We start from the raw sequence: 20,977 nt of genomic DNA, 5'->3' as shown, positions 1-20,977 counted from the left end.
TGTTGGCAGGCTGGCCTAGTAGTAAAGACAATGTCCCATAACCAAGAGATCGAGGCTTGTGTTCATCAGCAGTTGCATGTCCTGACTCTGAACCCTACTGTCTCTTCACTCACTTTAAGTCACTTTGGATAAAAATTCTTGGCTAAACTTAAAATGTAAATAACATGGTGAAGCTTCTGAAAGGTTCATTCTGCCATAATTTAAAGTCCACCCAGGTGATGCTGCATTTGAGACAACGAAACTCGGTCAGCACTGGTTTCCTTATACAAAAAAAGGTATATCCATCACTTACACTTGTATTACCTTTCTGGGATTCTCAGTACATTCCATGTGTTATTTAAATTTGTTGACTTTTGTTTTTTTTAAAGCTGCAAAATCAACAACAATCAACTTTTTTTACTTTGTGATGATTTTTTTTAATGACTTAAAGCTTATTGCATTTAATACATATTATATAACCATTATGGCCTTATTTAAGTTTTTTCACTTAACAGAAAAAGCCCAAATTTTCTTGTTGTATTTAATTTTGGAAGTGACGCACCTTTCTATAGTGGAACTGGTGTGCTTTTATGCAATGTGGCAATTTGTAAGGTGAAACAAAAAGACATACTGTAAACAAATATCCCTGTACCTGTATTCTAAGGAATTCCTACAAAAATGAAAGGATTTTTTTTGTCCATTTCTTGGTCTAAATGAACTATTAATGCACCTTTAACTGGTTATTAACTGGAAGTAGAAATGTATCCTGCCAATCAGCAAAATAAAACATAGAAATGCAAGGTACATCACCAGCAACATTTTTAAAAATGTCTCAGGGCAAATTCATCTTTAATGCCAGCTTTAAATTTACAAAATCTTCCGCACCCTGGGTGGAACAGAAACTTGGAGCTTTGTTTCTAAATCACGCAACCACTCCAGTTGACAACAGGCAGTGGGAACGTTTGAATAGAATAGCGTAAAAATAGCAGCTTTTTTGACCTTCCACTTAAAGCAATATAAAAACCGCATCGCCTGTTTCGTTCAGTGTTTTCAAGTTAATGTGTCTTTTTCTAATCACAGCGTCAACAGTCTGCAGCAGACGCGTTCGAATGTCGCACCTGCGAGCTACGTGCTGCTGCTCAAAGACAACTTTGTGTTCCTGTTTTTCTGTTATGCTTGATGTTGAGCACAGCAACACACTACAGTATTCAGTTTCAACACTTTTCCATTACTGCTTAGTGTATACTAACATGACTAACCAGTACAAAAATAAATTTTGAAACATTGTTCATTGCACTTAAATTTTTGGTGGTGTCTCACACAGAGGCCGAGACACATCAACAGATTGGTTACCATGGGGTCCTGTTTTGTTTTTCTTTGGGGACAGTGCAGTCACTGTGTACATTAGGTAGAATAGACTCGCTCAGAGGCCTCAGTTGTAAGCACCTTGACTGATTCAACAAGTACAGTGGTGGGATATGAGGATTTCTATGATATATATTGAAAATACTTGGGAATATGGGAAAAATACATGTATGTGCAAATGTGAGGGTGCTGAATGCTAGACACATATTCTCCTTTTTTCTTTTTGGAAACAAAAAAGTAACCATGTGTTTGGTTACAAAGGATCATTATGAATCATGTTATGACTTTTAAGTCTTGGTGGTCATCATTGCAACTTCCCTTAACAATAATTGTCTCTTTGCATTTGATAACCTTTCTCCCATTGTGGTATAATGCGGTATAATCAAAGGACAACACTAGTGGTCTCAGATGCTTGTACTCTCTTGAAGACTGCATGCACCATGTGCTCATTCACACCAAACATCTCTCCTTTTTTTCTTTCCTTGTTTTTAGTAACATCTGAGGTAAAATTAGAGGTAAAGGGTGACATCTGTTCATCTGACTGATAAACAGGCCAACATGGAACAAATAACTTCCCCAAGATCTCATGTTTGTGAGTACGTGAATGTGTGTGCCATTTGGGGATTCTGTCAATATGTTTTACATTTAATAAAATATACCAATTAAAATTATAACAATCATATATATAAACATCTTTTGTTTTTTGAGTTTTTTTTCCTTTCTAAATTAAAAAAAAACGGACATTTGAAACAGTGTACACTTCACTGTTGCCTCTGCCACCTTCTTTCTGTGATAAAGTCACTGACAGCTAACTCTAGATCAGCCACTCCTCAATAAATCCACTATAACTCCCACAGAGCCTGGTCTGAGTGCAATGCACCTACAGCAGGCATGGACCAGTGAGGAAGGCCCCAGGTTGAAAAGAGAAAGAGCCGAATGCAGCGGAAGGCTGTTGGGCTTTGGCGGGCCAGAGGTCTGGGTCTACTGAGAGCACTGTTCCTATTTAGGGCCAACCTTCTGCGTCCTAACGGATGCTCTCTTCTCTCAATACCCAAACCCCCTCGGTCCAGGAAACCCCTCCCTCCCAAAAGCCTGGCTTCATCGGACTGCCTTGTGCTTTCCCCCACAGCAGCCACACCTCTCCCCACATCGCAGGCAGGCGCGCAAAGGCAGGTAGCAGCACATGCAGGGCACAAAGAGAGACAGGGCCAGGAGGGCCAACCAGCGGGCACAGCAGAGGGGATGCGGGTGGCCCCCCATTGAGTCATCACATGAACAAGGCTCCCAGAACTCTCCCTCAGAGTCCGACATGCAGTGGTAGAGCAGACTCTCTGCGCACCACACACAGGTCCACTGGCGCAGGCAGTGCAGGGCCGGGTCTGGGGCATCTCTGCATCGGCCCCGCCCATTCTCTGAAGCACTGAAAACAGAGCGGCAGTACACACAGCGAGACGAGCATGACGATGAAGCCTGAGGGCACGGGCTGTCATCATCGGGAGAGATTGCTCCTGGGTCACCACTACTACTGGCCCCTCCTCCTCTCTTACGAGTCCGCGACCGGGGAGTGGCCAGCGATGTGTGGATGCAGCAGGGCGACGGCGAGCCTTTACCCGTCTCCTGGGGTGAACCGGCACCTGAGGACACGCCGGATACAGCATTGGGCATGGACATACAGATGGGTGACGATGAGGATAAACGCTGGGAGGCTTTACTGTCCAGGCTCACAGTCACATCACAGCCCGCCGAACCCACTCCCGCCAGCTCCTTCTCAAAGCGAACCACGCACAGCTCTGACTTGTCCTGCAGGCTTCCTCCACCACCAACAACCACACCGCCAGTCAGCCCCCCAACCATAGTCCTTGTGGCCCCTGCCCGTCTGTAATCCTCATAACCTCGAGAACCCCACAGGTCTTTGCAAGGGTCCACACTGTGCAGGTCTCCCTCCTCCAGCAATGAAATAGTGGGTGAGAGGGGGGACAGGGGAGATGAGGCTGGGGGACCTACAGGAGGAGTAGGTGGAGCAGGAGGTGGGGGCGGGGGCGCCGGGGGATTCAACACAGCCGTCATTTGTGAGAGTTGGTGCTGGCCCGACCTGGTGTGGATCTGTGGAGAGGGTGTAGGATTACAGAGTGAGTCAGGAACATTGTGTACTATGGCAGTGGTTATAGAAGGTTTTCATTTCTCAGATATCCCACATCCATACACAAGAAATAGAAAAGGCCACACCTGTTAAAATCTCACTTTATGCATTCTCAATGTAGAACAAATAAACTTGCATGGACTTAACAGTGGGGACAGAGGGGGGAAAAATCAACCAAAACAGTTGATGGGGGTTTTTTTTTGGGGGGGGGGGGGGGGGGATCTAAAACAGCTCACAAACCTCTTTCTAGGTTGTCTGCAGAAATCATTACTCAGCTTTTAAAGTGTTTATTGACGAGAAATAACTGCAAATAAGTGCAAATAACTGAAAAATCAGTTACAAATGCACATATCAAGATGTGCACATTATTCTCAGTGCAGTGGTATGGTCTAGTCAGTAAACTACAGCTAGAGCAGGAGGTGGTGTGCTACCTGAGCAGGTGTTTGCGTGGTTACAGCATGGCTGGATCCAAAACTAAACTCTTCCGACCGCACGAAGCAAGTAGACGATGACTCGCTTGTCACTATGGTGATGGGTTTGGGAAGCATCTCCTTTCTGCTGTTGGATGACGACTCACTTCCTGTATGAGACTGATAGAGGTTGCATGCCACCCCGCAAATCAAAAATCAACAATGACTGCATTTGGGTCAGGTGACAGAATACACAAACCCATTTTATTCAATATGTGGTCAAACAATGACCTGTTCGGTTACTCACAGCTTGTCCGTCATCCTCAGTGTCGGCCTCTTCTGGCGTGGAGGATGAGGGCGAGTCAGAGCCTTGTAAACGTAAAAAGAGATGACTTAGGTTTTCCTGCATATTTTCTATGAATCATATTTTATACGCAGCTCATGTCTACCTCTGTCGAGCTTGTCTATGACAGTCTGAAGCCCTTTCTCAAAGGAGATGGCATCGGCAGGGCTCTGGAATGTAAGGCCAAACTTTCGATCCTCTACTCGCCAGTGATGGAAGATGGGGTTCACCTTGTTGTACACTAACCCTTTTTGCACTGCACACTCCAGCACCGGCTAGACAGAAACATCATTCCAGACAATTTAAGAAGTTAGTTAACCAATTAAGATCTAGTCCTTCCTTAAGTTTTAAGACAGCATATATCTACAGTCTTTGGATGGTGTTGACAAGCAACGTGTCACCAAAGACAGGCATAACACACGCACACACTCACTGCTCGATCTCGCAGCCGTTCTCCACGTATGATGTACTCCCTCCGTCCCCTGCCATCATGACTCCGCCCCTTACATATGACCACATGACTGAGGCCACCACCTCCAAGGGGCACCCAACCGCCACTGGAGTCATCACGTGTCATCACCACCGCACGAACACGCACACTGTCAGGGAAACCAAGAGTGAGCCGAGGCCATGGCTGATTAACCAGTGTATCCTAATGTCTTGATGCATGCTCAATCATCCAGGTTAGGAAATCCCAAAATGTCTATTCTCTTCATCTGGCTGTAGCCTTTTCAGTGGGAGAAAGACTTTGTCACTCATCCAAGTGACTTTTTCTCTTCACCCTGAGACTAAAAAGCTCTAAGTCCAGATGAACAGAATAAACTTATTGGTATGCACTATAATAATAAACACACACTGGCACACACATGTGCACAAATACCTGCAGCAACTGATATGCACAGTCATTCAAGTGAAAACAGGTAAAGCCAGATCAACTTTCAGAACACAAAAATTCAGTACAGTGTGAGGATTTCAGGGTCAGGATTGATGCCAGCACACATGTTTCCATAAAGAAATTCACACAAAAACCACAAAACTGACAGCTTAGTTGGACTATGAGTCGTGGCTATGCAACATGACCACTCAAAGGTATATCATACAGTAACTCATAGCTAAGGCAATTACTCATGTGACCGGTAAATCTAATTTTAAGTATCAGTCTGGCTTGGTGTTAGCATTTCCTAAGCATTTCTGCTGCTAGTGTTTGAAAGCTAGAATGTTAAGCTATAGTGTGAGCTATATGGGCTCAAAATTAAGGGGCTATGGAGCAAATTGATAGAAAGAACGCCAAGGTTGAGGAGGAGAGAAATGGCCAAATGGGAGGAGGGAGGAAGAATGAGTGTTTCCAAGATAGACGTATCAATGAACGCACCCATCGCCATCAGAGGCCCGGCATTCTTACAAAAAGAAGAAGAAGAAGAAGCTGCTCTCGCCAAATCGGCTGAATAATTCAGCACTGCAGTTCGACATGTGTTTGTAATGCATGCACAGCTGCATCTTTTTGTCATTTTTCAAAGCACACTGAATTTTAATTGTTGCAATTATTTTTCTTAAGACGCTCCCTGTCTCCATTCCGCCCCTGCTGCACGCACTCATTAACACACCCCGATATTATGTTATATTTTTTTATGAATGGGATGGAGCGAGACTGGATTTGACACTGCACTGCGCGTTATACATTTCGCCGCAAAAAACGTTTTAGGCCCAAATACAATGCAATCGCGTGTGAAAAGGGAAGAATGAAGATGAAGAAGATGAAGAAGAAGAAGAAGAAGAAGAAGAAGAAGAAGAAGAAGAAGGAAAAAACGAACGAGTGGGTGAGAGGATGGAGAGGAAACGAGAGATGGGGGGAGGGGGCCCGATTAGAAAAGGGAAGAAGGAGAGGAGGGGTGAGAATGAGGGAGAGCGAGGGAGAGAGAAAAATCACATTTCATTCATAAAGTTTGGCTTTAAAAAATCATAATGAAACCCCGAGACACGTTGATAAAAATCACAACGCCTCCATCCCTCCCTCGTTTTACTGTAGCCATGTCTTGAATGACGCGATGCTGGCCCCAAACTCGCCATATTTCGCCTCCCCCCTCCATACATTTTACACACTGACTGATTTCGTGCTTGTTTTTACCAATCACTAACCACGCATTTCGTTTTTGAATTGCTGCATAGCACCCGATGTTTGCTCAGTACAATAATTGTTGTTATTTCGTTAATTTTGTGCGTGCATGCCGTGTGCCAGTCATCCAAAAAGCACAGGTCCACATGTAGGTGGCTTGACATTTATCACAATTTGGCGTGGATATATCGGAAATGGGGTGTATGCTGTTGATTCAAAACTACGTAATGGTGTTTTTATTCTCGGCAGCCTGCTAAACTGTAGAGCACCGAATGTGATAACAGTGCATGATACTGGTGTAACACTGAGGGTGGTGGCGTTCTTTCCTATCCGGTTTTTTTTTTTTTTTTTTTTTGGCGGACGATTGAATATATATGTGCAATGTTAAAAATGAAAATGTAAGGACTTACTCGCCCTCCATGGCTCGGTGTTGCCCGCCGCTTGCAGCAGCCCACCCCAGGGTCTCCTCTCTCTCTCTCTCTCTCTCTCCCTCTCTCTCTCTTTTTATCCTCCTTTCAGGAAACACTCAGGCTCGCTCACATTCTCTCTCCATCTGCTCTCATTTTCCTAATCTTTCTCTCTCTTGCTCTCGCTCTCTCTCTCCACCTTGATGTCGTTTCGGTGTATCAGGATAGGCTTGAGGTTGCAGCAGCCATTTTCCGCTGGCAGCATCCTCCCTCTCTCTCTTTCTCTCTCTCCCTCCCTCCCTCATTCTCTCTCTCTCTCTCTCTCTCTCGCTCCAAATCACTCCCTCTCTTATTCCTTTTCTCACTCTACCTGCCCTGTGCCAGCACATCCACACTAATCATTGACAGCATCGCGGCTTTAGCTAGCCTATAGGGTTTTTCACCATGTGATTTTAAATGGCTGATAATGATACCGAGTTGCTGATACATGCAGTGACGTGGGTGGTGAATGAAAAGCTCGGTAAAACCATCAATGACCTCTGGTTGATCCGTGATAACTGTGGAGAAAACTAAATTCTATGAAATTCTATGAAATGCAGGTAAAATAAAATCCGACTGCATAGTTCCTTTAAAGTATAAGCCCGGCACAGTAATATGCGTCTGTATTAATTACATTTTAACTGTTTATATATACAGTTTATATGCAACCAAAAGCAGGGCAAAAATACTATTTAGTCCACTACAAGGTCCATAGTTTGGGCGAATCCACAAAGGTTTCAGCACCATGGACAGCAATTCACCTTAGCAAATGGTACATCCCCAATGTGAAGGCATTTGGGGTTAAACGCTGTGTTTCAATACACTCTGGTGACTTTTTACTTTATGACCATTTTTGTTACTTTTTAAACAACGAATATACTGTATACTACCTCACTGCGGCTATTCATATAGGCCGTATATTTACCGCTAGTGTTTTCTAAGAGAAATAAATGCAGGTAAAATAAAATTAGAATGCATATTTACTATTTTAGTATAAGCCAGTGTATATATATATATATATATATATATATATATATATATATATATATATATATATATATATATATATATATATATATATATATATATGTCACTGTTTACTACAGGGAAAAAAAGTTTGCTACTGGCACATAACACTGTGTATCAATGGCACTGTGACAACCTTTTATTTTGTGGTAATTTATTACTTTCTTCTGCCATAAATATACCAGCCTACTGTTTGAACTTGGAAAAAAATATATATCACTATGGATGTTCCTATAAGTTACATAATATCCATATTTTTTAATGTACAATTTACCCCATGTGAATAGATGACACTCTGGCCACTAATCATTTTAGTTTTCAACTCTAAGGCCATAAATACACCAAATGCACTTGTAAAAATTATGCTGCACTGTAGCTATTCATAAAGACTGCTTTCTCACGACGTTTGAGAAAAGTAGCCCAGCTATGTTTTGTCTCTTTCCGTTAAAATTCCTGCAATTCTTCACAATGTCCTTGGACTGCTTTGAGTTAAAGCAGAAATACCACAATGAGAACTGTAATGTAAAGCGGCAATGATAGGCATTGCTGCCACGTGTTTTTAATGTCTCTTTAATGAAAATTATAGCGTGAGCCTATTCCATGTCCATCAAATTCACTTATTATAAATTAACTTTCTACTGTCCGTTCAGTCCCTCTAATCCATTTAGCATTTTAATTTAAAAGAAAAAAAGTAAGTGTGAATTAACAACAACATACCAGACAATGGAGATTCTTGGAAATCAAGCGTGAAAAGAAATTTTTTCTTAAGTTGAGAAAGAGATTACTTTTTCATTCATCCCTGAAGCTCAGTTATGTTACATCAGAAAAATAACCTGATTTAAACACACAGGTTCTCACAACTTTAACATGTACAATTCTTTTAAATGCAAAAAACATAATCTCACGGCACTTTACAAGATAAAGGACTTACACTATTAGAGTAACCAAACTAATCCCTTTAAGCCAACTCTCTTGGTGATAGTGGTCTGTCTCGCTCTTGTAGTTCTGTAGAAGATGTTGTGTTTAAATACCCAAGGTTAGTTTTCAGCACCACGGACAGTCCCTTAATAAACGGCTCAGACGCAATCACAAACGAATCTATGTTTTATGTGTCTTCATCACTTTTAAGTTAGTTTAGAAAAAATATTTCATGAAGGCTAACCCAAAACATATTTAATGTTAAACCTTGACATAATTTACTAATTTTAGTAACAATAACCTACTACTAACAACAACAACAATATGAGCTCGTTATTCGCCAAAATGTCAGGTATTAACAGTGCAGAGACAGGTATTTAAGATATTATAATTTTGGGGGGGGGGTGGATCAATTCAATTCAATTTAATTTATACAGCGCCAAATCACAACAACAGTCGCCTCAAGGCGCTTTATATTGTAAAGTAGATCCTACAATAATAGATACAGAGAAAAAACCAACAATCATATGACCCCCTATGAGCGAGCACTATGGCGACAGTGGGGAGGAAAAACTCCATTTTAACAGGAAGAAACTTCCGGCAGAACCAGGCTCAGGGAGGGGCGGGGCCATCTGCTGCAACCGGTTGGGCTGAGAGAAGGAAAACAGGATAAATACATGCTGTGGAAGAGAGACAGAGATTAATAGCAGGTACAATTCAATGCAGAGAGGTCTATTAACACATAGTGAGTGAGAAAGGTGACTGGAAAGGAAAAACTCAATGCATCATGGGAATCCCCTGGCAGCCTACGTCTATTGCAGCATAACTAAGGGAGGATTCAGGGTCACCTGATCCAGCCCTAACTATATGCTATATCACATACTGCATTTTTCCAAACTACGTCCAGCACCATGTCATGATCTCTATGTGTTTGGAGGCACACCACAATTTCACTTTAATTCATTCATGGAATAGCATTGCAGTTTTATCAGATGCAATATGCATCATGTAGATCTCCCTTTTCCACCACTTCTCAAAGATTCTCTGTTGGATTGAGGTCAGGTGACTGTGGAGTTCATTTCAACACAGTGAACCTGACATTGATATGGTCAGCAAACCAATGTGATATATTTTAAGCTCGTGAAAGCAGCTAAGATGGGCACACTTTAGTAACAAAGAGGTGGACAGCAACAATATTAAGACCGACTATAGTGTTTGAAAGATGTTCAGTTGGTACTAAAGGGGCCAAGGTGTGTCAAGAAGATATCACCCACGCTATTAAACCACTAGAAGCAGTCTAAGCTACTGATTCAATGCAGGATGAATCCACACTTCATGTCCTTTATGCTAAATTCTGACCCCAAATGTTGCAGCAGAAATTGAGACTCATCAGACCACAAAATATTTTTTGACTCTTGGATTATCCTATTGGCGACTTGTGGAATTAGAACCGTTTCGTTCTTAGCTGACCAAAGTGGTACCCTGTGTGGTCTTCTACTGCTGTAGCCCATTTGCTGTTTCGCATACCTTGGTTGCAACTGGTTATTTTAGTTACTGTTTCCTTCCTTAAAAAAATGTTTCCTTTCTTCACAGTTTGAAGGAGTCTTGCCATTTTCCTGTGACCAGGAGATGGATGTGAGAATTTCCCAGTAGATCAGCAGTTTCTAAGACACTCACCAACAGCAAGAACCATACCTAACCACTCAAGTTAATTAAAGGTGAGTTAAATCACCTTTCCTCCCCATACTGATGCTCATTTTGAACTTCAGCAAGTCATCTTAACCATGCCTAAAGGATTGAACAGATTGATTGTTAATACAAATGTCGAATCATTCAAACCGGTGTAACTTAAAAAGTGGCCGGTAAGTGTAAGGCAATGACAAAACATGGCAGCGTCATTACACATCCAAGTACTCAAAAAACTAAACTTCCACCGTGAAACCAGTTTATTTTTGTTTTGTTTTTTGGTTAATCTGTCATTTTAAGGTTATTTGAATACACAAAATATTACTAATGATTCAAAACTTACATATCTTATTCACAATGCTCTTACAAACCTCTACCTGGCCACATAACACCTTAATTTGCTTAAATGGCCTACAAATTAATACAATCAGGAAAATAAGTATAAATCAAATGAAACCCAGCAATGGCAGTGAAACAATACACAGATTGATGGACTCAATTCCTGAGCGATTGTGGCTCAAGAGTTGGGAGTTTGCCTTGTTATCAGAAGGTTGCCGGTTTGAGTCCCGGCTTGGACAGTCTCGGTCGTTGTGTCCTTGGGCAAGACATTTCACCCGTTGCCTACTGGTGGTGGTCAGAGGGCCCGGTGGTGCCAGTGTCCGGCAGCCTCGCCTCTGTCAGTGCGCCCCAGAGTGGCTGTGGCTACAATGTAGCTTGCCATCACCAGCGTGTGAATGTATGGGTGGATGACTGGTTGTGTAAAGCGCTATACAAATACAGGCCATTTAACATTTAGTTTGCCCCTCTGAAGCAATGAAAAGATTCACAAGACTGTGACCCAGTAACACAAATCCCACAAGCTGCATCAGCTCCAAGTGCAATTCACATCTCTTAAAAACAAGCAACCAAAAAAACCCAACAATCGTGGATTAAAGGAGTTGTACAATGAAACTAAAACAACATACCACAAATAAAAGAAAAATAGTCTGTTTTAAATCTTTTTTCATAATTGCAGAAAGGGATAATGAATAACTGAATGGATATTTATTTCAATTGCATCATCACCAGTTGCTGGGTGCTCTGAAGTCAGATATCCAACACCACCTCTGGCATGTCAGAATAACCAAAACATGCTTAGCACCCAAAGAAAAAGAAGTGCACAGGAGACATGTGGTATGGTATGGTATAGTATACGTTCAACATAAGGAATCTGGCTATCATTAATAAAATCTGAATAACTATGTGATCGTAACTAGGACCCAATCTTACCCTTAAGATGAAAGTTCAAGCATTTCACCCTTCCTTATATTTTCCTTTGTACCATTGGTTAATAATCAGTAATTCTATTTTTGATTCCACTTCCAAATGCACCAGCTGCATCCAGCTTACTCAACATTGAAAGAGACTAGAAAAGACACTGACCAATGAAAGAAGGCATTACTATTGAGCTGCTATCAGTGGCTTAATTCTGGGGAAAGTTAGAAATGTATAAAGAACACAACACTAACATGCAAAAAGTTTGTTTTATGAATCATTTATTGTAGATCAATGTGTTTACAAAATGTCTAGTGAGGAAGAGTCAAACACAAACTTCAGTGGCAATTTTAGATACAAGGCAAGGGCAATACATTTATTTTTGTTCTACCCAGGAGAGAAAACTTTGATACAAAAAGAATTTGAAGTTCAGGGAAAAAAATGGTGAGTTTATTGACAGTTGTTTGACACTGAATACCAAAATTAGGGTGATGACTTTAAATTTTCTTACAGTTGAAAAAGAAGAGACCCAGTGTTTAAAAGAAATATCTGGGAATGACTAAAGAAAACTAAAGTTTAACGTTGGACAGATGGTATTTTGAATAAAAGAACCGGCTTTAAACACTCAGACTCTCACATGTCTGCAATATAGATATTTATATAGCAACTGCTAATTAGACCAAAGGTGATATTTTCAGTGGGGGGTTTTGTATTAAAATAAAAACCAATCTGTCAGACTTCCAGGTAGATTTGGGAAAACAGGAATAATGGATGCCAGTTGATTTGTGAGGCATAGGAAACAAATAAACCACTCTGGCAATAAAGGAAGTCATATCCCTTAGTGAAACTGTGTTTGAGCTGACTGGATGTATACTGGACCAGTGGCGTGTTTGTCTGAGTGCATCTGTACATGGTTGAGTGTGTTCCTGGGGGCGGATTACACAATCATTTCCAGCTGTCGTGCGTATTCGATGACCTGTTGTGCCAGCTCAGTAGAAGGGATGTTCACCTCTTCTGTCCGCTGTTGCTGATTGGTGAAAGAGTAATAGCCATCTGCACTCAAATTCCATCCTCTCTGAAATGGGGGAAAATGTATTCATTTAAACAAATAAAAAATAAAATGAAAATCAACAGTTACAGATTGCTTATGTAGTTATTTGACTTATTACATGCAATAATCTAGGAAGGATTTTTATTTTAATTATAGACAACTTGTTAAGGAACATCTGAAAACAAACAGTAAAATGTATCTTTTCCATCTGATGTTATGAATATTACTTATTTTTCAGGTTCTGCCTATGCACAAATTTTATCTAACATCTGGAGGGACATTTTCCTGTATATTAACAAGCCAGTTTCTGACAACTCCCCTTCCTATATCCAATCATAATGACATCTACAACATAACACGTTGATTAAGAACCAACTTAGACTTTACATAAATATTTCAGGCACCAAGGCCACCTGACAGCCAGTGTTTACCTAATAAATCTTAATAAGCATTTGCATAAGCAGAAGCAACAGAGTTAAGCAGGAACTTAATTTCTTTAAATCATGTTATCACAGCAGGAATCTAATGTCTCCTCCTCATAATATCTGGATTTGACTACAGGCTTGATTCCCAAATGAAAACAGACTTACCTTCTTGGCATAATCTGTCATCTTTTTGGGGGAACTGAAGAAAAGCACACGGGTAGCTTCACTGAACTGGATCTGCTCATACGCCTTCTCTATGCAACCTGCAATCTCGTCGCTGCAATTGAAAAGGTCAGCTTTAGTTAAAGTCATCTTCAAAGGACAGAGTTGTATTTTTAATGACGTTTTATACATTTCTACATTATTATGGCACAACACAGTGAAATGAAGTTGTTTCCCCCCCCAGAGTTCACAGTACAAATTAAGAAAACATTAAAAATTAGACAAAGACAGGAAAGATATTGTTTAAAAAGGTGTTTAAACTGCCATCTATTTCACATTTGCTCAGGTTAAAGTATTGGTACAACTATGAGAGTAAAATAAATCATTGTGTTTGTTGTGTTGAGTTGTCTTTACACTATTCACTGCAACTATGTAAAATGGATTAAAATAGCTTTTGCACACCTAACTGTTGTTATGTGGTTGTAGGCTACTGATAAATATTTTAAAATTCACAACGAATGCAGAATGTGTAAAAGGCATAGAAATCATTATGGTCCTTACCGAATTGTGTCCAGAAGAATATCTATAAAAAAGGTGTAGCTCTCAGCAGGGATGTTGCCTTTGGCTAGGAATACTTTGTTGTAGCTTCCCTCCATCAAGTACTGAAATTAGCAGAGAGAGAATAAAATATTAAGATTGCATTTACATCAAAGTTACTATAACAGGACTTAAATTATTGTGTATAAGTAAAACTCCAATAAGCCAAGCATTTGTCCAAATAAATATTTAGTTTGTGTAAATTAATATATATACACCTTTAAATACATAATGGGTATAAAATATCAGAGCACACATCAATCTACCTCAGGCCAAAAGCAATCTATTAAATCTTAGTGAAGCATATAAAGGAATTACTGCAAATAGCAGTCAAACATAACCCTCTGATGCAACATCTATTGTAGGATCAAAACTATTTTACAAATGTAGCTTCTATAATTTCAAGTTAACACTAATGCTAGCATGCATGCATATATATATCACTAATTTTGAGCAATTTACGGGTACAAATTTCCAATTGGACACACAAATTTTTTTTTTCTTTAACACCTGATATTACACAATAAAAATCATCCAAATCAAAATCAGGCATTGTCCATAAGTAAGCTATAGCACCTGCTCTAGAGACACTGGGTGTCTGATGTACACGTTGGTCTGAATATCTCTAGCACTCAATCTTTCGAGTTCTGTGTGAAACTCAGACACGCGATTCTGCGAAAGCAGGAAGAGCAGGTTCAGTCCAAGTAACTGATGCATGTAAGCAGCTTCAGGCAGCTCTTCCCTAAAAAAGAAAAAGATGTAAATAATTACTTCAGTTACAAAAAGACCTCAATCTTGGGCAACAAATTCTCTAAGAGAAAGTGGCATTTACTTGTAATCAAAGTAGTAACATTTTAGCTGGGCCATGTATCGCTCAAAGGATGGGATGTCCTTCTTGAGGATGCTCCATAAGGCTCCTATTTCAAGTACATCACCTAAAATACAAACATAAATTGTACTTAGAAATTATTTTGCAAGTAACTTAAAAAGCTGTTGTGTTAACTTGTGGCAGCTTGATTTGCAGGTACTCACGAGCTAAAATGAGCTGCTGCTTGGTGAGAGAGGATCCACTGGTAGGTAAAAAGTTCAGATCCAACAATGAAATCTGTTTAAAAAGAAAAGATAAATGTAACAATGTAAATCTAAATTACAACACATCATTTGTAACAGAACAAACCCCAAAGTTGGTTTTCATTGAGTTCTAACAACCTAGACAACCTTATAAAACATTTATTTTGATGTCAGACTCCTGTTGAAACTTTTTTCCTTCGTTTCTCAGTCAAACTCTGTTTTAAAAAAATAACAATTACATATACAGAGCATCTCAATGCCAGGGTTATATCACAAGAAAAAAGGAAGAAACAAGGAAGAACACAAGATACAGAGGAAAAAGCTGTAACAAGCATTAACAATCTAATTTATCAAAGTTATATTTTATTGTAACAGTTTTTTTCCCTTTTCAAGATCTTAACTATAGTGCCGTGTTGTAATAGTAATAGTTCCTAATTTAAAAAATGAATAAAGCTTGACTTGGAGATGGTCCACCTTGTTTTGTGAATGTGAAATTTCCCCAACATTATCATTTATACCCACCAGAAGGCAGTTGTCCAATAGGATGTCCTTAGTAAACAAGGACAGCAAACTGGTGACATGATGAACCAAACCAAAGATATCAAGAACCCTTTTTGTTTTTAAGCATCGAAGAGAATGCTAGTTGTGTATAGTTAGGGGGGACGTTTCAGATTCCCCTTGGAATGCACTTGGTTATTACATTTGTATTTTTTGTCATTTAACAAGAAGCTGCAATGAGCTCTTTATCTCCAAGTGGCTGTACCAAACGTGGAATTGATTGAATTGAATAGGTGTATTTTATATATAGGCTAATATAACTTTCATAATGGTTGCTTCTTAATAGAAATATAACAGATTTGACTGACTTTGCCTTGCAAAACTGGTTGTATATACGAACAATTTTTGAATACGAAAAACATCTTTGCTGATGTCCTTATCACGAGTCACTTTAAAAAAAAAGCAAAGAAAAAAAGGTTCTTCTTTTTAGTGATACCTCTTTCAACTCGGCTTAAACTTGCCAAACAGAAAACTGAGCTAACGAAAGGTACAGTGACGTTAGCTTTCATTGACTAAATTAATCATTTGTTTCATCATTATCCTAAAATGATGATATTGTTCGATCCCTCTCCAAACATTGGTTTGTAGTTAGCAAGTGAAAACTCTACACTATTCAACCAAAATTAATTTAATTATCGGTGTTTATCCAGTTACTGACGTTAACGTACAGCGTTAGCTGGGCTAGCGTAAGTTAGCAATCTGTTTGCTAACAGTGCTAACGTTTACAAATAGAAAGACTTCCTTCCTACAATCAACCCTGGACAAGCAAATGTGCGACTTTACCTTAAGCTTGCTCAGAAGGTCTCCACATTTGTTTAGGTTTGGATTTTTCTTGTTCCACTCCGCTTTAAGTGTCTCATACAGCCCAGCGGTCTCTTTCAGCGCCATGGTGATTCTGCAAAATACACGACACCGGCCACCGTAACACGTTAAATGACTGTCGTGAAAAAAAACCAAAACACGTTACTGCTTCCTTCAGAAATCAGACAGTTGATCAAGATGGCGGCACTCAATTCAGAACGGTGGCTCAATGACTTACCGAATCACACGATATTCAAAATAATACGCGAGAAGTTGGATTTGGAGTGCACCTCGAGTGAAAGAGGGATCGCTAAGAACCTCACGTTTTGTTTGGGAGCGGATTTGTTCGTGTGGGACGATTCAGACCGCGTGTTTTACACAACCAACCTGCGGCACTTAAACTCAGAGGAGAGCTCCGGTAGCGGGAAGTATCAGACCTTGCTGTGCATCAACCCGCCGCTCTTTGAAGTGTGCCAGGTGCTGGTGAGCCCGACACAGCACCATGTCGCGCTGGTCGGTCAACGAGGCGTCTCGGTCCTGGAGCTTCCTCTGCGGTGGGGCAAGAGGTCCGAGTTTGAAGGCGGACGCAGCAAAATCAACTGCAAGACCATCCCGGTGGCGGAGCGCTTCTTCACCAGCTCACCGTCGGTCAGTCTGCGACAGGCTGCTTGGTACCCTAGCGAGACTGACGAGCCACATATGGTGCTGCTCACTTCAGACAACACGATCAGATTTTACAGCTTGAAGTCTCCGCAGACACCGGCCAAAATCCTGCCAGTGTCGCAGTCAGAAGACGAGAGCAGCCTCGACCCTCCGGTGCATTCGTACGCAGCTTCTCTGGGAGAGATAGCAGTGGCGTTTGACTTTGGGCCGATTTCATCCCCTCCTCGGCAGCTGGCAGGACAGGTCTCCAAAGACCAGCTGGTCTACCCTCTCTATATTCTTTACGAAAATGGGGAGACCTATGTGAACTACACGAGCCAGGTAAACGGTATAAGTCTGAGTAAACCCGTTGGACCTCTCCCCATGTATCCAGCAGCAGAGGATAACTATGGCTATGATGCTTGTGCCATTCTGTGCCTGCCATGTGTTCCGAGTATCTTGGTCATCGCCACAGAAACTGGCACACTGTATCACTGTGTCGTGCTGGAGTCTGAAGAAGAGGATGACACGGGGGCAGTGGAAAAGTGGATCCGAGGCACAGAGACAGTGCCAGCTCTTTATGTGTTTGAGTGTGTTGAGCTAGAGCTCATACTTAAAGTGGCAACGGGAGAGGACGAGGAGCCGCAAGAGTTTGATTTCACCTGTCCAATCAAACTGCACAGAGACCCTCTCTGTCAGCACCGGTATCATTGCACCCATGAAGCAGGAGTGCACAGCGTGGGGCTAATCTGGGTCAACAAGCTGCAGAGGTTCCTTAAATCAGATGAGGAGGATAAGGACAGTCTCCAGGAGCTGGCTGCTGAGAAGCGCTGCATTGTAGAGCACATTCTTTGCACCAGACCGCTCCTGACCAGTCAGTCGGCTCCAATTCGTGGTTTTTTGATTGTGTCTGACCTTGCCTTGGGCGCCACCATGATCTGCATCACCAGCACTTACGAGTGCATTCTGTTACCCCTTCTGAGCTCCATTCGCCCTCCTTCCCCTCCCCTGCTTTGCTCCCACCCAGGTCTGGGCTCTGCCAGCTCCCCTCTGCGTGGGCTGGCCGAAGACTCCTTTGAGCAGCACATTCGCAACATCCTGGCACGGAGCTCCACCAATCCTCTTGTACTTAAAGCTGGAGACAAGGACACATCACCACCACCTCCAGAGTGTCTGGAGCTCCTCAGCAGAGCCACACAGGTGTTCCGCGAGGAGTACATTCTCAAGCAGGACATGGCTCGTGAAGAGATGCAGAGGAGGGTGAAACTCCTGACAGGCCAGAAGAACAAGCAGCTGGAGGATTTGTCTCTGTGCAGGGAGGAGAGGAAGAGTTTGAGAGAAGCAGCAGAAAGGTTGGCTGATAAATACGAAGATGCAAAGTATCGCCAAGAAACCATTATGAACAGGGTTAAGAAAGTGTTGTGTAGCCTGCAAAGCCAGCTACCCATACTGTCAAACAGTGAAAAGGAAATGAAGAAGGAGCTGCAGACCATCAATGATCAACTGAAACACCTGGAAAACTGCATCAGACAGGTGAACATGAAGATGGAGTACCAGAAGACACAAGTGGGCAAGGATATGCCTGGAACTAGGGCAACAGTTTCCCTCAACGCTCCCCAGAAGAAGGTTGTTCAGGATGTCCTCAAAGAACAAGGACAGCAAATTGGTGACATGATGAAGCAGATCAAAGACATCAAAAATCATTTTAGTTTCTAAGCACTGCAGAAAAATGCTAGTTTTTTTTCTGTATAGTTGGGAAAATATTTCAAATTTTCCATGGAATGCACCGTTATTACATTTCCGTTTTTCTGACATTTGATAAGAAGCTGTAATGAGTTCTTGAGCTCTAAGTGGTTGTGCTATCTTCTTATATGCTATATCTTATATGTGCTAGTGTAACTTTGCCTTTCATACTAAATGTTTTTCCTTAATACAGAATACAGAAATACAAAAGGTTGGATTTTCTCTTACAAAAAGTTGTATATTTCTACATCAATATTTTTGACATGTTAATGATTGAATCACTAACATACTCAGTTTAATGTCCCGTGTATAGGCAGGAAAAATTAAAAGTAATTTGTGCTAAACTAACCTTATACAGCTGTTTTCAATTTTGTTTGCTCACCTTTTTGCATAAAAATAAATAAATGAACTTGAAATTATTAAACTTGTTTGTGTCTCAATGTAGGATAGCTACAAAAAGCAGAAATATTAAGAGACAAATCCAAGTTAACAGTTTTATATTGACATGCATTAACTGACACGTTCACAGCTGCTGGTTGCTGTATTTGCCAGAGTACTTGGAGAAAACCTGTGTAAACAGGGGGAAGATGCAAACATCACAACGAAAGTCCCAGTTAGTAATTTAACTGCGAAAAAACAAACAAATGTGAACTGAACTAAATATTCCACGTCCTGGCAAGATGTTTGAACTTCTAAAGGAGGCTAAAATCATGTGAGTGTTTGGTTTGATATGGATGTTTAGCATAGATGCAATACATAGCATGCCCCCAGTAAGAGACACAGCAAGAGCATAACTCCTAAACAGAAGGCAGGAAATTATTTGTTTTGTCTTGGTTATTGTCTTAATAAACATTGCAAGCCAAAATTGTAAACAATGTTAAAATTCAAGTAGGGCTTCCTACACACTAGGGATTCACTTTTTCTCCCGTGTCTGAACATGTCCTTCAATGTGCACAGCTGCATGCCTCCAGTCTGCCATCTACAGCTGGGAACTCCAGTGAACAATTTCAGCATAAGATTGCCAAGAATCCTGTATCCACCAGGTGTCACCCCATCTCCAGAGCTGACGGCCTCAGTTTTTCTTCCACCACAGGTTTCCTAGTGAGGAATTCCCCACATAAACAATCAGTGACGTATAAGGAGACCCCAGTTTTGTTGAGTAAGCTTCATTGTTGGGGATCTTTGTCGTCGCTGGGGTCATCAACTGTAATTTAGGCTGCTTGCAGGGTTGCAGTGGTAGCTTGATTTGAATACCAAATATTTGAGATGGTTTATGACCCAGAATAACTATTTACATAACAGACAAGCACTGTTCAAACTGCTATTGGGATTTATTTTTTTTTACTCTCTAAGAAGGTGTTGATAGCTGTGACTTAATAATATACAAGGAGAGCATTTTTAGTCAAGAAACTGCATGTCTTTATGATGATTTAGCTGTTTTTTCCACACACATCACCTCACACTTTTTCTCTCAGATACATAGAAGAGGGTGTGGTAAACAGCAGGGCTCACTCGGGAACAGTCCAAAAGGGGAATTTTAAGTTCTTTCATAAAGGTACAATGTTTAGATCCTGAGGAAAGTTAGCAGACCCTAGGAAAGGAGATATTAATAACTCCCAGTCCAGCCCACCACATTCTTCACATGTGAGTCACTGTAAGCTGGAGAGCTGCGAGGAAAGGGCTGCATTGCCTCTGTTTCTCATTTGTGTTTCTTTCCATGGAGGAGTGGAAAAAGAAGGCGGGGAGGCCACTCCTTCTTTAGGAAAGCCTGAAACTCTTATGTGAAATACGCAGCTCTACACAGGACACATTCACGCTCATACCACATAGTTTACACCAAAACCAAACACTGTGTGCTGGGAGGCTAATGTGAATGCGAACATAGAACTAAACTGGGATGAAGGGGTACAAATAGACTGCATGTGTATGTGCAAGAGAACGAGGGGCAGAAAAAAGGCTTCAGATGGTGGGAACGACAAGGGAAAGAGCCTCGGAAAATGGTGGTATGGGGACTTGGCAGAGGAGACTGTGAGTCACTGTTTATGTGGTCTGTCACTGAGAGACCAAGTGAGCTTGATAAAACACAAAATGTTGTTGAAAAAGAGTCAAATCAAACCCCCATAGCTATTACTTCCATTTTAGGTTATTTATTTTCAGATTGTAGGCATTTTGATAACTAAGTTTAAAAACCTTTTCAAGTTGTACAAAAGTTTTTGCTTGTATGAAAGAATAACCAAAGACACTAGA

The 20,977-nt window shown here is 41.1% G+C and overlaps 3 protein-coding genes across 3 annotated transcripts; 1 reads left to right on the top strand and 2 right to left on the bottom strand.

Moving 5' to 3' along the window:
* Positions 1-376: 376 nt before the first annotated feature.
* On the bottom strand, positions 377-7,132 carry spred3 (sprouty related EVH1 domain containing 3). The gene is made up of 6 exons (XM_026193341.1): positions 6,761-7,132; positions 4,671-4,836; positions 4,344-4,512; positions 4,202-4,263; positions 3,916-4,074; positions 377-3,447 (listed from the first exon to the last, which is right to left on the bottom strand). Exons 1-6 carry the CDS (start codon positions 6,769-6,771, stop codon positions 2,443-2,445), a joined length of 1,572 nt encoding a protein of 523 aa, XP_026049126.1. The 5' UTR covers positions 6,772-7,132; the 3' UTR covers positions 377-2,442.
* A 4,896-nt stretch (positions 7,133-12,028) lies between these two features.
* Positions 12,029-16,644, bottom strand: psmd8 (proteasome 26S subunit, non-ATPase 8). The gene is made up of 8 exons (XM_026193017.1): positions 16,584-16,644; positions 16,328-16,439; positions 14,948-15,020; positions 14,748-14,850; positions 14,492-14,657; positions 13,880-13,980; positions 13,322-13,433; positions 12,029-12,755 (listed from the first exon to the last, which is right to left on the bottom strand). The coding sequence occupies exons 2-8, from the start codon at positions 16,430-16,432 to the stop codon at positions 12,618-12,620; spliced, it is 798 nt and encodes a 265-aa protein (XP_026048802.1). The 5' UTR covers positions 16,433-16,439; positions 16,584-16,644; the 3' UTR covers positions 12,029-12,617.
* On the top strand, positions 16,460-19,149 carry nup88 (nucleoporin 88). Its single transcript, XM_026193016.1, has one exon. It carries the CDS (start codon positions 16,478-16,480, stop codon positions 18,701-18,703), a length of 2,226 nt encoding a protein of 741 aa, XP_026048801.1. The 5' UTR covers positions 16,460-16,477; the 3' UTR covers positions 18,704-19,149.
* The last annotated feature ends 1,828 nt before the right edge of the window (positions 19,150-20,977 follow it).

This window comes from Astatotilapia calliptera, chromosome 14 (assembly GCF_900246225.1).
Source record: "Astatotilapia calliptera chromosome 14, fAstCal1.2, whole genome shotgun sequence".
NCBI lineage: Eukaryota > Metazoa > Chordata > Actinopteri > Cichliformes > Cichlidae > Astatotilapia > Astatotilapia calliptera.
Note: the sequence above shows the minus strand (reverse complement) of the source record. Positions and strands in the feature narration are given on the sequence as shown.

Excerpts from the sequence above, each read along its gene's own strand:
- spred3 (XM_026193341.1), bottom strand. Across the intron at positions 4,513-4,670 it reads AACGGCTGCGAGATCGAGCA|CCGGTGCTGGAGTGTGCAGT; the intron begins GTGAGTGTGTGC and ends GTTTCTGTCTAG. Across the intron at positions 4,075-4,201 it reads CTGAGGATGACGGACAAGCT|TCTCATACAGGAAGTGAGTC; the intron begins GTGAGTAACCGA and ends AACCTCTATCAG.
- psmd8 (XM_026193017.1), bottom strand. The coding sequence starts at position 16,432 with ATGGCGCTGAAAGAGACCGCTGGGCTGTATGAGACACTTAAAGCGGAG. Across the intron at positions 14,851-14,947 it reads GCAGCAGCTCATTTTAGCTC|GTGATGTACTTGAAATAGGA; the intron begins GTGAGTACCTGC and ends TTTGTATTTTAG. Across the intron at positions 12,756-13,321 it reads TGACAGATTATGCCAAGAAG|AGAGGATGGAATTTGAGTGC; the intron begins GTAAGTCTGTTT and ends CCCCCATTTCAG.
- nup88 (XM_026193016.1), top strand. The coding sequence starts at position 16,478 with ATGACTGTCGTGAAAAAAAACCAAAACACGTTACTGCTTCCTTCAGAA.